The sequence below is a fragment of the Phaenicophaeus curvirostris genome, chromosome 9, assembly GCF_032191515.1.
Source record: "Phaenicophaeus curvirostris isolate KB17595 chromosome 9, BPBGC_Pcur_1.0, whole genome shotgun sequence".
NCBI classification, from domain to species: Eukaryota; Metazoa; Chordata; class Aves; order Cuculiformes; family Cuculidae; genus Phaenicophaeus; species Phaenicophaeus curvirostris.
In genome coordinates, this window is record NC_091400.1 from 11,909,543 (window position 1) to 11,923,543 (window position 14,001).

Sequence of the window (14,001 nt, forward strand, 5' to 3'; positions counted from 1 at the left end):
ATTTCTATCTCTTGGCAGTACCTTATAAGCATTATAAAACTGGGAATGGTGGCAGGTTTTTGCATGTTGGTAGCTTTTAGCCAGTCGTCATCTGAGTAACTGTGTTTTCTCCAATGGAACGGGTTCCTTTCTCTGAGTATGAACCACACCTTCCTTTTGTGGAGCTTTGTGGTTGCTGTCCTTGCAGCAACTGGACAGGATTTACGTTCAGTACTCATTGCTTGATCTGCCAAAGGGATGATGATGTGTTATTTCCTCCCATCAGGAGCTCCCCATGCTGTGTCTCTAACATTTTCATTCCTCGCCAGTCCAAGAGGAAAATGACTGAAGAGCGAGCCAGCTCCCACTGAAGCTGATGGTGAAATGCCCACTGACTCCAGTGGGAGCTGGGTCAGGCTCCAAGAAAGAAATTGAATGTTACTGATCCTTCGTAGCAGGCCAAGATCTTAGTGCCCCTGTGGGTTGTTCTTCAGTATTTCTTGTTCTGTGTGGTCCCTTCATTTGTTTGGTGGTGGCTGGAAGGCTCAGAAGAATTTAAACTGGGTTGACTCAGTCTTGTGCATCATAGATGGGAGCAGCTGCTCTGCATGTACGTGTGGATGTGCACGTGTAGATAGAAAAGTTACCCCTGCTTACCAGCAGAAACACAGCCCTTGCTTGCTGGAACATTTTTTGTTCATTTATGACCCAAGCTTAAAAGAAGCCACTGCATAGTTGTTAAAAATCTGAAAGAAATTAGTCTGATGAAATATTTGCACAGTCTTATATGCTCATAATAGGAAAATCATTTTAATGAATGTACACATGGAAGAGTGGGAGATAGATGTATATTGTCTTTAAAAGACTTTGGGTCTTGAGGGTGGAAGACTTCTTTTCTAGAGTTGGTATTTCGTCTGAGGTCATCCCCTGACAGATAGTTCTGCCTGTTGTCAGCATTCTACATAGATTTGTTTTCTTCTGCCTCTTACCGACAGCCATCAGTGAGCATCCCCATCAATGAGGAGTGCACGCTCTGTCTGCCAGATTTGTCTACTAAATAGGATGAATTGCTGGAAGGCGTGGGGACGTTTTTACTTAAGAGAAAATGGACCAGAAGTAACAAGCACATTCTTCTGTCAGGCTCCCCTGTCTTTTATTCCAGCCTCCCTTATTTGAGTCCAAAGGATCTCAGCTCTGAAGTCAGTGACAGCGCTTCCTTTGAGAGGCTGTTATATCAACTGCTACATATGTCACCAGAAGTAGGCAGGTCACGTTTAGACTTGAAAACAGAGTAAAAAGACCCCAGAATCACTCGCTTTTCTATTAGTGAGGCACACCACACATCTGGCAAATACGTGTATATTATAAAGCTCTCTACAGTGAATAGTGTGCCCTCTGCCATGCATAATGGAACTCCTGTCATCTATTATGTATTAAGACATACGGGCAAATTGGAGAGTACAAACTGATGCGAGGTAGTGAAAACATGAATGAAAAGGCATTCCTGCACATGCCTTGTGGCTGTTGCTTACAGTCAGAGCCGTTCCCCTCTCTGCTTTTGCTTTTTGATTTCCTTGACCCAGCAGCCAAAGGAACTGCTTGTTAAATTTGAATCAAAGATGTTCTTTGGTCCCGTGTGTTTGAAAAGGTAATGATCTGGGGGATTTTAATGTTTCTACAATGTGATAATAGTACGTGAAGAAGTGGTTCTTTCTATTATAAACACACTTCCTTTGTTTTCAGACCTTAGACATATGGAGAGCTTTTGTATTTACTCATGTCTTATTGTTTCCTTACCCACCTCTGATGCTTTGTAAGGATTGAGCTGTGTAACCAGTGCCTTGTTTAGTCCAGGTAAGCGGGCTTTTCCGTTGCAAAAGGCAGGGTTTTAATTATAACTAGAATGTCAATGCATCTTGCATTTTTGTTGAAAAACTGGGCATGTTTGCTGTAAGAAACAAACAAACATATTTTTTACTGTAGAAAAATGTCTAAGAAAAAAAAGCTGTCCTTTTCCTTCAGATCCTTGAATGCTCTGAAGAAACCCTCCAAATGGAGGAGCAGGCTGTGGCTGTCGTATCTTGCACTCCCATTAGCATCAGAAAGCCAGTTTAATGTGGCAAATAATTAAATTAGTTACCTTTTTCCTCCATAGTCTGAGCTTTTAAATGTCCCCTAAGGCATGCTTTGGCCAGAGAGCCTTCATTGATGGTGATACCAGACAAGATAGTGAGATACTTCATCAGCTCCAGAACCCAAAGTGAAGTTGGCAATGTACGCTGTCCATACATAGAGCACGAGAACTGAATTTGGTTTAAGCAGTTGTAGATATCTGAGGACAATTGTAGATCTCTCTTGATTTTGTGTGTTGTGTCCCCACAGTCCTGTTTGCTACAGCTCCTCTCCCTCTGCTGCCGAGATGAATGGGTGCTCGGGAAGCCTCTTGCTTCCCATATGAAGAACTGGGGCCATTTGTATTGTTGGGATGAAAAGCAAACTTTGGGAAAATACAGGCCTTTCAATTTCTTTTATTTTGATTAAGCAGAATTATGTTCAAATTAAGAAGATTTTTTTTTTCCTAAACAAAAGCAGCTCGTTTCTAGAGGCAAGTATGGACCAGATTGTCCCTGCCTCCTAATAAGAGTTAGAATCAAAGAAGCCGCTGCTTTTGACTTTCCTTCAGCACAGAACCCCACGTGTTTTGGTCTTGTTAATAACCATTCATTGCTATCATTAGGAAAGAGTCCGTTGTTGTGCTGGGAAAAGGGTTTGGTGCTAAAGGAGGGAGAGGATGAGCAAGGGACTTGAATGCCTTTGTTTAATTTCTCGAGCGCAGGACTGCTCCCATCCAAAGAAGGAGCCTGGAAGGGAAGGTTTACCTGCGTTGCTCCTCACCTTACAAGGCTGTGGACAGGACAGCTGGGTGCCAGCTGCTGAGGTGCCACTGTGAATCGGGGATGGCTTTTCTGGCCTGCTGCTGTGTTGAGTCAGCAATTTCCTCAGCTGGGCGTTCATGCAGCAGAGACCTCAAGGGACACTTTCATTGTGTGAGAGCTGGAGCAGCACGGAGTGTGACCACAGGAGAGGAAGAACTACAGCTCTGCTCAAGTCAATGAGAACCTTCCCAGAGCTGCATGGGGCTGGGATGGCAGCAGAAGGATCGCACTCTCCCTGGAGTCGGGAGTTGATGCTGTTGTAGCCTTTTGAGAGATGTTGTTAGGAGGCTGAGATTTTTTTTTTTTGTCTGCTGCTCCCATTGCTTCCTGCCCGTGTTTCTCTCTGTGTAGCTGCTCCATGGGCTGAAGTGGAGGAATAAGGATTAGTGAGGGTCTGCACAAAGCTCTGCCTAGCTCTACAGAGGCTGTGCAGGGTGACATAGGCAGAACGTGGAGCAGGATGGGTGCAGAGGGACTCTTCTCCCCTCTCTCCCTTTCAGCAAAGGGGTTCCCTGCCTCCCTTCTCCACCCTTCATGCAGTCCTTATTTCCTTTCTGAAAGAAGGACCATAAGCACTACAGCAGCACAGTCTGATTTCCACATCTCAGTATTTTCACGGATCTCCGTGCCTTTCAGGATGGTCCTCCAGGGATCGCAGGTGTCAGGTATTCATCTTTGCACTTCACAGTTGCTTTTCTGTCCCTGGGTCCTGCTTTTGAGCAGAGATGCAGCTCAGGAAAGCCTTGCTGCATTGAAAAGATAGCTCCAATAAACAAAGCCGTTTCAGACCTATGGCTCTGGCTCCCAATGAATTATTGATCCTTTTTCCCTTGAAGCCATGATGCTGACGGCAGAGACCACAAGCACATGGAACCTTTCGGAGGAGATGGGCAACAGGGTGTTGTTCTTTGGATTAGAGCTTTAGATTTTTCTTACCAAAGGCAGAGGAAAGGTATTTGCCATGGGTGTTAAATACTTAAATGTCAACTCCTGACCCGAACACCAGTCCCTATCCTAGAAGGGTGAACAAAATGCCGCACTGACTGGGATTATTATTTTATTAACTGATTATATTTTTGGGTTTCTGCCTTGGATATGAGAGTATCCCCCATCTGTACTGTTTCATCTCTGAAGAGCTTTATGTGTTTGAGTATTTAACAGCCTCTGGTGATTTAGGAACACATTGGTTTATTTGCCGTTGTGATGTCTGAAGATGAGTGCCTTTAATTAAATGGTATTTTCCTGTTGCTCCTCTGAGAATAAAGCATTTGTGTGAAAAGAGCAGAGGAATTAAGAAATGCTTCAGTTCTGAGTCCTGGTTCTGTAACAGAGATATTTTCATTATTAAGGCTGGAGCCAGGAAAAGGGAAGGCAAGCTGGTCAGAAACGATTGAGTTCATTTTGTTTTCCATTTATATCACTGGTGTTGAAAACCAAACATTTTAGATAACAGGAAAAGTGCTAAAAAGGAGAAATTTAGCGTGATTTAAAGCAGTACGAGGAACTTCTTGCTTATTCCGGTATAAATATGTTCTAAGTAGCTTGAAGTGCTTCTGTAAGTATGCCATGTTCTATCCCTCGGTGTTTATTCCTTCAGATGTGGCTCCCCACAACTTGAGATGTTCCTCTCTGGTTGCTGTGTAAAAGCAGGAAATTACTTCTGTTGTGGGAGTATGAATTTGGCTTGTGCACAAGATGCTCTCAAAAACACTGAGTAAATAGGCAGAAAAAGCCGGAAAAAAATAATTCCTCCTTCCCGTATCAGTTGTTGGAGAAAGAATGCAACTACAATAGGTTAAAACTCAAAGATCAACATTATTTTTAAAATGATTATGCCCTTTTGATTCTCCTCCGTTGCAGCTCTAATCCTGTTCGCTAAATGTAATCATCCTGTGAGGAGAAATTGGCCTTTTTATAGTAAGTTATTAATGTTTTAAGGTATTCTTATGGGTTTTCTTTACTCAATCTATTCTAGAAGACATTTCCAAACTGACCTGTGTGGTTTGGATAATATGCCAAGTATTATTTTCCGTTGCTCAAGTCCCACATAATTGTTTGTAAGCAGAAACTGTGGCATTTTATTTTAGATATTGTTGGTCAGATTGTTGTGTTGTAGGCAGTGAGTTGCACAAGGACTTGACTTTGGAGGTTGAATGTTATCAAAAGAACAGTGACATCTTTCAGCAGAGTTCCACCAGCAGCAGTGTTTAACTGAGCCACACTTAGCCTCTCGCATCATTTTACTCTTGTGTAAATCAGAAAGAGGGCAGATTTAGAGTAGATTTTAGGAAGAAATGTTCTCCTGTGAGGGTGGGGAGGCCCTGGCCCAGGTTGCCCAGGGAAGTGGTGGCTGCCCCATCCCTGGAGGTGTTGAAGGTGAGGTTGGATGAGGCTTGGAGCAACCAAATCCATGGGAGGTGTCCCTGCCCATGGCAGGGGGTGGGACTGGATGGGCTTTGAGGTCCCTTCCAGCCCAATCCATTCTGTGATTCTATGAACTGCAAGAGATGTGCTGGGGCAGGACTGGATGCACAGAAATTGCACCCAGTAGGGAAGTGACTCTAGCTGCTTCTGAGCATGGTGCAGAATGGTCTTCCTCCTCTTGTCTCTATGTTAAACCTTGTGCTTCTCAGGGCACATCACTTATGGGCCAGGAGGTATCACCTTTGATGGAATAGTGATTATTTTTCTGGAAAGCCACATTTTCCATGGTTCTTGTAGGAATATTTAGGCTGAAATAATATTAAAATCCTGTTCTGGAGAGGAGTGCCTGCTCTGCTTTCTGCATACATCTGTGCCAAGATGAGTTCTTGTGGGACTATGCTGCACTAAAGTAGGTCTTTGTCATTTCAGCAGAATGGGATTTATTTGTTAAAAGCTTTATTCTTAAGTGAGAGCTGCAAAGGATGCTGGTGTGCTGCAGCGCAGCTCAGGTCATAAAATGAACATGTGACATTTCTCCTGCTCTGATGTCAGGCAGGATACCCACGCTGAGGCTGAAACTGTGGACTGTTGTGTGGAATATTCCTTTTGCTGCAGAAACCCATGAAGGCAAAACATAATTCCTATTTAAGCCTCTGCACTTTTACTGGATGTGTACTTTTGCAAAAAAACCCTTTTAAAAAACATAGCTTTCTGGTTTTCTGTCCTACAATGTTATTTTTGTTAGGATTTTAATGTGTCAGAAAGATAGCAGGGTAAAGAATGAAGATACATAGGAAATTAACTTCATCCCGGTTCATGGATTGCTTCTATAAAATCATTTTAATTTGCTGTGATTACAGAAGCGGTAGTTATACCTGTTTCTGATTGAGCCATACCCAGTTTTAAAGTAAAACTGGAGAGAGAAGATCACTAGGTCAGTGGTGAGGAGTGTTGTGAAGTCACGCTACGTTATTTTCCAGTGTTATGATTTAAGATGACATAATCCCGGCTTTGATTTTGATGGTCAGGCTTTGCAAACTGGAAACCTATAAACCATGGCACCAATATAACAGTGCAGGTAGTGTAATCACCTTTTTTTGGTACGTGTATTCTACATATTGTGTACATGCATGGTGCACATCAGAGAGCAGACCAAAGTGCTGCCCTATGAGGTGCTGGGCTTGCTTAGAATGGAGTCAGTGGAGGCAAGCTGTGAATTCCCACTTCTGGTGTAGTCTGGGGCATTTTGCATTTCCCTGGAGCAGACCCTCGGAGCCCAACACCCTCTGGTTTTCCTTGGCCACCTTGCGGGTACCAAACATTATTTTATTCTATTTGCAAGGCTTAATTCTCATCTTGTGCGCAAACCAGTAGCAGCATTCTGGCAGGACAGAGGTGTCTGGCCAGCAGGAGCAGGATGGGAGCCGAGGGCAAGGTTGGTGATCTGTTTCCCTCTCAGCATGCCTTTCTTCTTTTTTGTCTCCTCATGATACAGGCTTGTTGTGAATTTATTTAATCATAGGGTAGGTGATCCTGTTACAGCAGTGGGAGAGAAGTCCAGTAATAGTTAATGGTCCGAAATGGGTCCCTAAAGGAACTGCCTTGTAAATGGAGTCTGGTGACATGTAAGTGACATGACCGTCCTCCCCCAGCTCCTGGCTCGGTGTAAGCTGCAAATCCAGCGCTGAGGACGTTCCCCACGGGTTCAGAGGGAGCAGGGCAGATGGCTTTCAGCAGTCCCAGAGATGTCACCGACCCTTTAGCTCTGTGAGGCGAAGGTCACTGGCTTTTTGCTCTGGGCAAAGTTCTGTGCTGGTGAATCCTTTTGAAGAGTTCTATCATTTTAATGGTATATTTTATTACAGAGAAGAGGAAACATTGTTAGGTTGATGTCTGTCACCCTTTATATTTGGGTTGTTTTTCAATACAATGCGTTTAACAGATCCTTGGATGCTAGGTTTGATAGCAAATCAAATTTGATACCAAATATTAATATCTGGTAACTAAGATAACCAGATGAATCTGCCATTTTATCTGTTTTCTATGTGTTGCAAATGCATACCGTTGAAAACAGGAATCTAAAATCTGTAATGATGTTTCATATTCAAAACACGTTGGTGAACAATGACATAACAAACGACTGTCATGCTAAAAGAAGCTCATTAACGTGGGATGTCAGGTTAGCTAGAAGTCACTGAGTAGGCAAATACCGTACAAAAATGATAGCATACAAAGCTGACAACACTTTGCTCTTATCCTAACCTAGTGCTGGGATGGAAAAATGACCTTTTGTTGTAATGATAATAGAATATTCGTGGTCCTTGTGAGTAGGCCCTCGGGTCAGCTAACGGCTGCTGGCCTGAAGTGCTAATTTCAGGAGAATAATTCCCATGTGGACTCCTTGGTGATTTTGAATTATGATCCAGAATGGCAATTGTACGAGTCTGAGGGAAAAAAAATTAAAAAAAATTTAAAAAAAAAGAAAAAGGTGGGAAAAAAAACCCAAACAAACCAACAGATTGTCTGTATTACAAAGCCGCCTAACTGCAATAGGAGTGATACCATGAGATGCATTCTAGGAGATTGTTTGTTACTGTATTTTATATGACAGAAGGAAAAAAAACCTCAAATACAATGTGTGCTGACCACTCCTTTTCCCCATCTTGGACTATGTGTATATCCACAGCAAGATGCTGCTCGTGCCATTGAGAGACCTCAGCCTGAGTGGGTGAGGCAGACGTGAAGTGAATGCAGGAGTGAAGTGGCCAAGGCTGTTTGCCTGCAGCAGTTCAGTGGCAGAGCTGGAGAGATCTATTGCTGAAACATCCCGCCTCAGAGTTGTTCTTTTTGAGTGGTTCTGATCTTGGTGGATTTTTTTTTTTTAAATATCTATCCTGAAAGATCAGCTTAACCACTGAAAATGGCACCAGGAAAATTTCATAGATTCGGAGAATGGTTTAGCTTGGAAGGAACTTTAAAGATCATGTAGTTCTACCCCCCCGCCTTTTAAAGGGTTTTATCAGCCTGTTTACAGTGGAAGACCTTTAAGTGAAATTAATGTGCGTCTCTGAGCTCCTTCCTTCTGTGGCTTTAGAAACTCTAGAGCCTGAAGTTACTGAGTGTCTCCTTAGCTTGGTCTGTGTGGCTCTCACCAGTGCAGTGTCTGTGCCTCCTTAGGGACCCTGAAATAAAATTGACCTCAGAAGTACACAGGCAGCCCTGCATCCTCGGTTCCGATCTCGGCAGTAAACCAGACCTGAATTATTCATGTGGGTTTTATGAGGATCATCCCTGGAAATGATTGATGGAGGTGAGAGTGCAGAGCTCATCCCTCCCTTTTATTTCCAGCTTATCTCCCAATGGGATTTAGAGGAATGAAAACCGAAATTCATCTTCAGCACTAAATTGAACATTGTAAGAGGTTGCCTTTTTTCTCCTTTTCTGATTTAGATTTTTTTCATGGTTCAAAAAATGTTCAGTAAGTGCTGATGTGAAATTTATACCTTAAGTGTATGATGTGGCAGTCACCATTGCTTTGGAAAGCCAGGTCTGATGGAACCTGTGCATTGACTTCAGGTGTTGCCACAGGTAGTGCTTGTGACCAGCACGGTGGTGTTTGCTGGGTCCTCCCAGCACACGGCTTTAGACACCCCATCTGGGTGAGTCCTACGAGTCCCTCTGGGACACAGAACCCTCACTATGAGAACTGGGCATTGTGTGATATCCTGGTAACAGACGCATGTGCTCTGTGTGCTCTTGTTTGTCATTTGATTCTTCAGGCCTAAGGAAACAGCTCTGCAGGTAACTCCGGTGTGGATTTGTGATGTATGTAATTGGGCAGCTCTTTTCCCCTTGAACCGCAGCTCTAGCCAGTCGTAATGAGGCATTTTCAGTATCATCCGATATGGCTGGAGGCCACAGCTCTGTTGCGAACTGCTTTTTTAATGGATCAGATTTCCAAGTGCCAACAGGGATGACCTCAGAGACTGTTGTGCCTGAAGAGGGCAAACAGTGAGGAGAGGCATCGGAACGAAGAAATCTTGTTCTCACTTACTGAACAGTTTCCAGCAGCAGTGATAAAAAGGCAAGTTTTCATACTGAAACCAGGGAGGACTTAACATTATAAGCACCTGAGGTTTACAAAGAACAGTAATGTGACTTCTGAGGCTGGATTTCCACAAGGCCAAAGGAGGAGAAGTCAGCCATGGTGACTCCTTTCAGTGTTTCCTCTGGAGATTCATGTAACAGGCTGGCCAAGACCTCTGGGTGTCCAGCTGAGAATGGGAGTGTTCCAGCTCCGCAGATTGATGTGCAGTTGCCAGATCTGTGTTGGTCCAGTATGGTTCTTGCATTTCTTGCTTCTCCCCTGCTTCTTAATCCCATCTGTACATGTTGTATTTACTATTCACTGGCTGTCATTAGGGAAGGGAGATGAAAGAAGTGGACTGAAAGAACATTCTGTACTCCATTACTATCACCTAATCATTTTGTAGCTTCTACAATTTATACATTTTTTGCCTGTTATGTACAAACCCCAAAGGATACAGACAGAAAGATATGACATGCTATAAAGGTGAACTCCCATTAATAACCTGAGCTGACAAAATGAATGCATGAATATGTGTTCCTTCCTCTAACTTTTACTTCATCCCTGCCCCACAGACCAGTCCTGCAGACTCAGACTCTGAGTCTCCACAATGCTATGAGCTGGGCCAGCAGATTGGTTCTCCATCTCCAAACCCAAGTGTCCCATCTCTTCCTGCTTCATCCTTGGCTGGAGCTTCAGGAAATGACATTGTTGATGGTACAGGGGCTCTTCCTTTTGTGAGAGCCTGCCCACAGCTGGGTCCGCAGTGGATGCTGTCTGTGCAGCTCTGAATCGGTGCTGATTCTCATGGAAATCACCACTTGCAATCGGTTTTACATCATGGACTTCACAGCAGTGTCATTTGTGTTGTTCTGCGTATCCCCTGTGTTTCTCAGAGAAAAGACATTATGAACAGAACTGGCTGAAGTATGTAATTTCCTTTCCATGGGAAATCGTGTTGTTCTGGGAAAAGCTTTTCTTGCAGTTTTGTAGTCTTAAAAACATATCGTAAGTAGAGGGACCATCTGTATTTTCACTAAGATAAACTGATCATGGTGTAATTTTTCCAGGATGTATGTAATGCAGACCTTGGAGCGTGGTCCTAGCGTGTGCTTCCAGGCATTGTGCTCTCTCCCACAGCCCAGGCTGTGACAAGGAATGTTTTTCTGGTGTTGATCTTCCCATCATATTTCTTAATCAAATACCAGCTCAATTGTTTCTCATCACAAACTCCACAGCACTTGGGTTACAGTTAAGGCAGTTCTTACTTGATTCTCCTGCTGGTTGTGGAGAGGGGCAGATGAAAATTAGAAGCCTTGCCTTGGAATCTTTTGGGAATTATTAAATATTAGCAAAGAAAGCTTTGTGCTGGAGCTCTGGCACCATAACTGCTTTCCACAGGTGGGGGAGGTTCTCCAGTGTGGAGGCTCTTAGAGTAAGCAGCAAAGAACAGATTGGACTCGATGATCCGGTTGGTCTCTTCCAACCTGGTTATTCTATGATTCTATGAAACGCTTAGGCCCACCTCATCCAGGGAAGTCAGCAAGTAAAGCAAAGCAGCTTGTTTAAAAGGGAAATAAATGTGCACAGCCTTCCCGTCATTTGGATAAAGGAGGACACAGAGGACACATTGAGCCAGTTGAACAAAGCAGTGACAAATATGAGTAGGACGTGAAAACAGAGGGTTTTTCCAGTTTCAGTTCTATTACTTATACCTATATATTTACTGTATATGTTACGTGTGCTATACAGACAGTTTGGAGTCCAGATGTTATTGTTTCAGCATTACAGAGCAACACTTTCAGTTAGAAATGAAGAGTAAAACATGAATTAAGTACAGCACAATTACGTGAAAGCATGAGGGATACGAATTGCCTTTCAGTCTGCTGGGTTAGATGATAACTTTCTAGGTTTATTTTCATGACACAAGAAATACCTCTGTTCTCGGAAAATATGACACGACTTTCTATCTCCTTGATTCTTCAACTTAAAAGTTGCCTGGAGCGGCTCTATGGAAGGAGGAGAAAGCATTATTTAATTGCATACACATTGTGCAGCTTTATTTACAGGACCTCTTTGTTTGCAGCCGTTCTTAAGCTTGAAATATTTTGAACATACAAACATGGTGCAGCTTTGAAGAGATGTGATTTAAAATGCTGCAGCCTACCTCTCCTAGTTTAACTGTTCTGTGGGCTGATCAATGGCTATGGTTCAAGCAATGACACTAAGGAGAAGCCACAGCCATAGATGTCATCAAAAGCCAGGCATGCTATTTTTGAACACTTCCCCAGGCAGTGACATAAGTTGGGGGAGAAAAAAGCCATCTCCAACAATCCCCAAGTAAGGCAAACATCCAAAGTTAATAGCCGGCTGGCAGATTTTTGCTTTGCATGGGGCTAGAGGTGATGAGGCAGGGGTTGGCTCTGGGCTGTGGTGGGTATCCCAATGGTGTGTAAAGAGGTGGGGGCTCTCATCAGGATTCCACGGAGGCAGCTGGGGAGAATCAGGTCTGCTGTGCTCCTCAAGCTATCAGGGGTGACATCGGGGTCTTTTCTTCCCAATCTCACCAAAGACTTCATGCTGTGATGGATTTAGGCAAATGTAATGGAATGCAAATCCTGCACTTGCCCTTCTCCTGACATCGAGCTGCTTAAAATAATGATGAGCTTTGAGGAACTAGACAGAATCTGGCAGCTCTGAGTTATCTGTTAATTCGAACAAAATGAGGAGGGTCCTCAATTCAGGATGGCTTGTGGAGTGCTTCTGGGGCATGAAATGGCTTTTCAGTCAATGGCAAAATTTGACCCTGTTGCACTGGCATGTGGAGTGCAGACAGCTGTGAGGAGCTGTGGAGACCACAGCCGTGCGGAGTCACTGGGAATAGGCATGTCAGTCCTGTCCTTCAGGAGACTGTCATGTTCAATTCACTTTATTACAGACTAGCAGTGAAAACCTGCATCTGACCAACAGAAATGCTTACTGAATGTTCATTGTATGTGTATTCAGTGTATATTAAATGTGACACCATTGCCACTGCATCCCTTGTTTCACAAAAAGGGCTTCAAGAAGAGGTATTTAAAAGCATGGTCTCCATTTGGTTTAAAAACTAATAAGATCTATAGTTTTCAGATCGAGCGGGACAGTTTCTGAAGGCTTTCAGTTGTAAGAGCAAATTGTGCGTCCTTCTGTGGTTTAGATCTTCACTTAATACTTCAGTTACCGATAATTTCGTACAGTTGCTGACTTTCATGCTTGTGTTCCGTTTTCTTGGCTCCATGTTGAGTGCTGCTGTCATCTTCCTGGGTTTTTGTGCCTGTGTGAGTGTAAGGTGCTAGAAAAGAATTACTGATGCTACCAGGACTCCACGTATTTTGTGTTACACTGCCATACACTCACCGTTTGACAAGGTTTATGGTAAAATTCTGCTAAAACCAGAACGCAGCGTTTCTGTGGGAGCAGGGGGTGCCCAAAGATTTGCTGCACCTCTGGTATCTCCATGTCTGTTTTCTCACCTGTAGGAGCACACACAGGAATTTGGTGCTGTTTCATCTAGGGTTTTTCATGGAGTGATGAAATGTCTTCCGGAGATTCTTTTAATTTATTATAGTTGCTGTAGGAACTCTTGTGCTAAGGAGAGTTTTGGAAGCTAACACCAGGGTGTCAGTGCTGCTGGCTGTGAGGTTCAGCCTCCTTCACACTGGAAAGCAGGCTTTGTAGGATTTATTTCCTAGTATGTGTTCACTTTCGTAACACAAAGAAGTCTTAAGTGACGTAAATACTGACATATGAAGAAGACCATAGCCATATTTTGCTCTGGAAACCATACTGTGATGTAAAATCTCCTTTGGGAAGTGCAGAGATAGCCTGATAACTGAGGTCTGTGCCATCAGCTCAGCAAGCCCTGCGTTTCCCAGTATGACCTGCCAACGTGAACCTTCACTGTGCTCATCAGTCTCTCATTTGGTTTTCACTAGGAGCTCTGACTCTGAAGAAGCATTTGAGACCCCAGAGTCCACTACACCGGTAAAGGCACCACCTTCGCCCCCACAGCCACCCCCCGAAGCAGCAGCAGCAGTTGTAGCAGACGGAGCAGAACAAGAAATAAAACCCCAGCTGCCCGTGGAAGACACAGGTAACAAGCACGCGATGAGTGGGACAAGTGCCTGGGGAAGGGGAAGCTGCAGGGAGGTGTCTGTATTGGCATAGGCAAGGAAATTATGCTCATAAAATATTTCTTGGAAGTTTCTTCAGCCTGGAGAAGAGAAGGCTGTGGCGGGACCTTAGAGCAGCTTTCAATACTGAAAGGGACTCCAGGAAAGCTGGGGAGGGGCTCTGGATCAGGGAGTGCAGGGATAGGACAAGGGGAAATGGATTTCAGCTGAAAGAGGGGAGATTGAGATGAGATCTTAAGAAGAAATGTTTTCCTGTGAGGGTGGGAGGCCCTGGAACAGGTTGCCCAGAGCAGTGGTGGCTGCCCCATCCGTGGAGGTGTTCAAGGCCAGGTTGGATGGGGCTTGGAGCCCCTGATCCAGTGGGAGGTGTCCCTGCACATGGCGGGGGGGTTGAAATTGGATG

The 14,001-nt window shown here is 44.0% G+C and overlaps 1 protein-coding gene across 4 annotated transcripts in view; it reads left to right on the top strand.

Annotated features, from left to right (window-relative positions):
* The window catches only part of TACC2 (transforming acidic coiled-coil containing protein 2), a 140,357-nt gene that overhangs the window by 84,026 nt on the left and 42,330 nt on the right, over window positions 1-14,001 (top strand). For all 4 annotated transcript variants that reach the window (XM_069864098.1, XM_069864096.1, XM_069864097.1 and 1 more), the window contains one exon: window positions 13,401-13,558. In XM_069864098.1, the coding sequence (XP_069720199.1) occupies window positions 13,401-13,558 (158 nt within the window). The remainder of the gene's footprint in view (window positions 1-13,400; window positions 13,559-14,001) is intronic.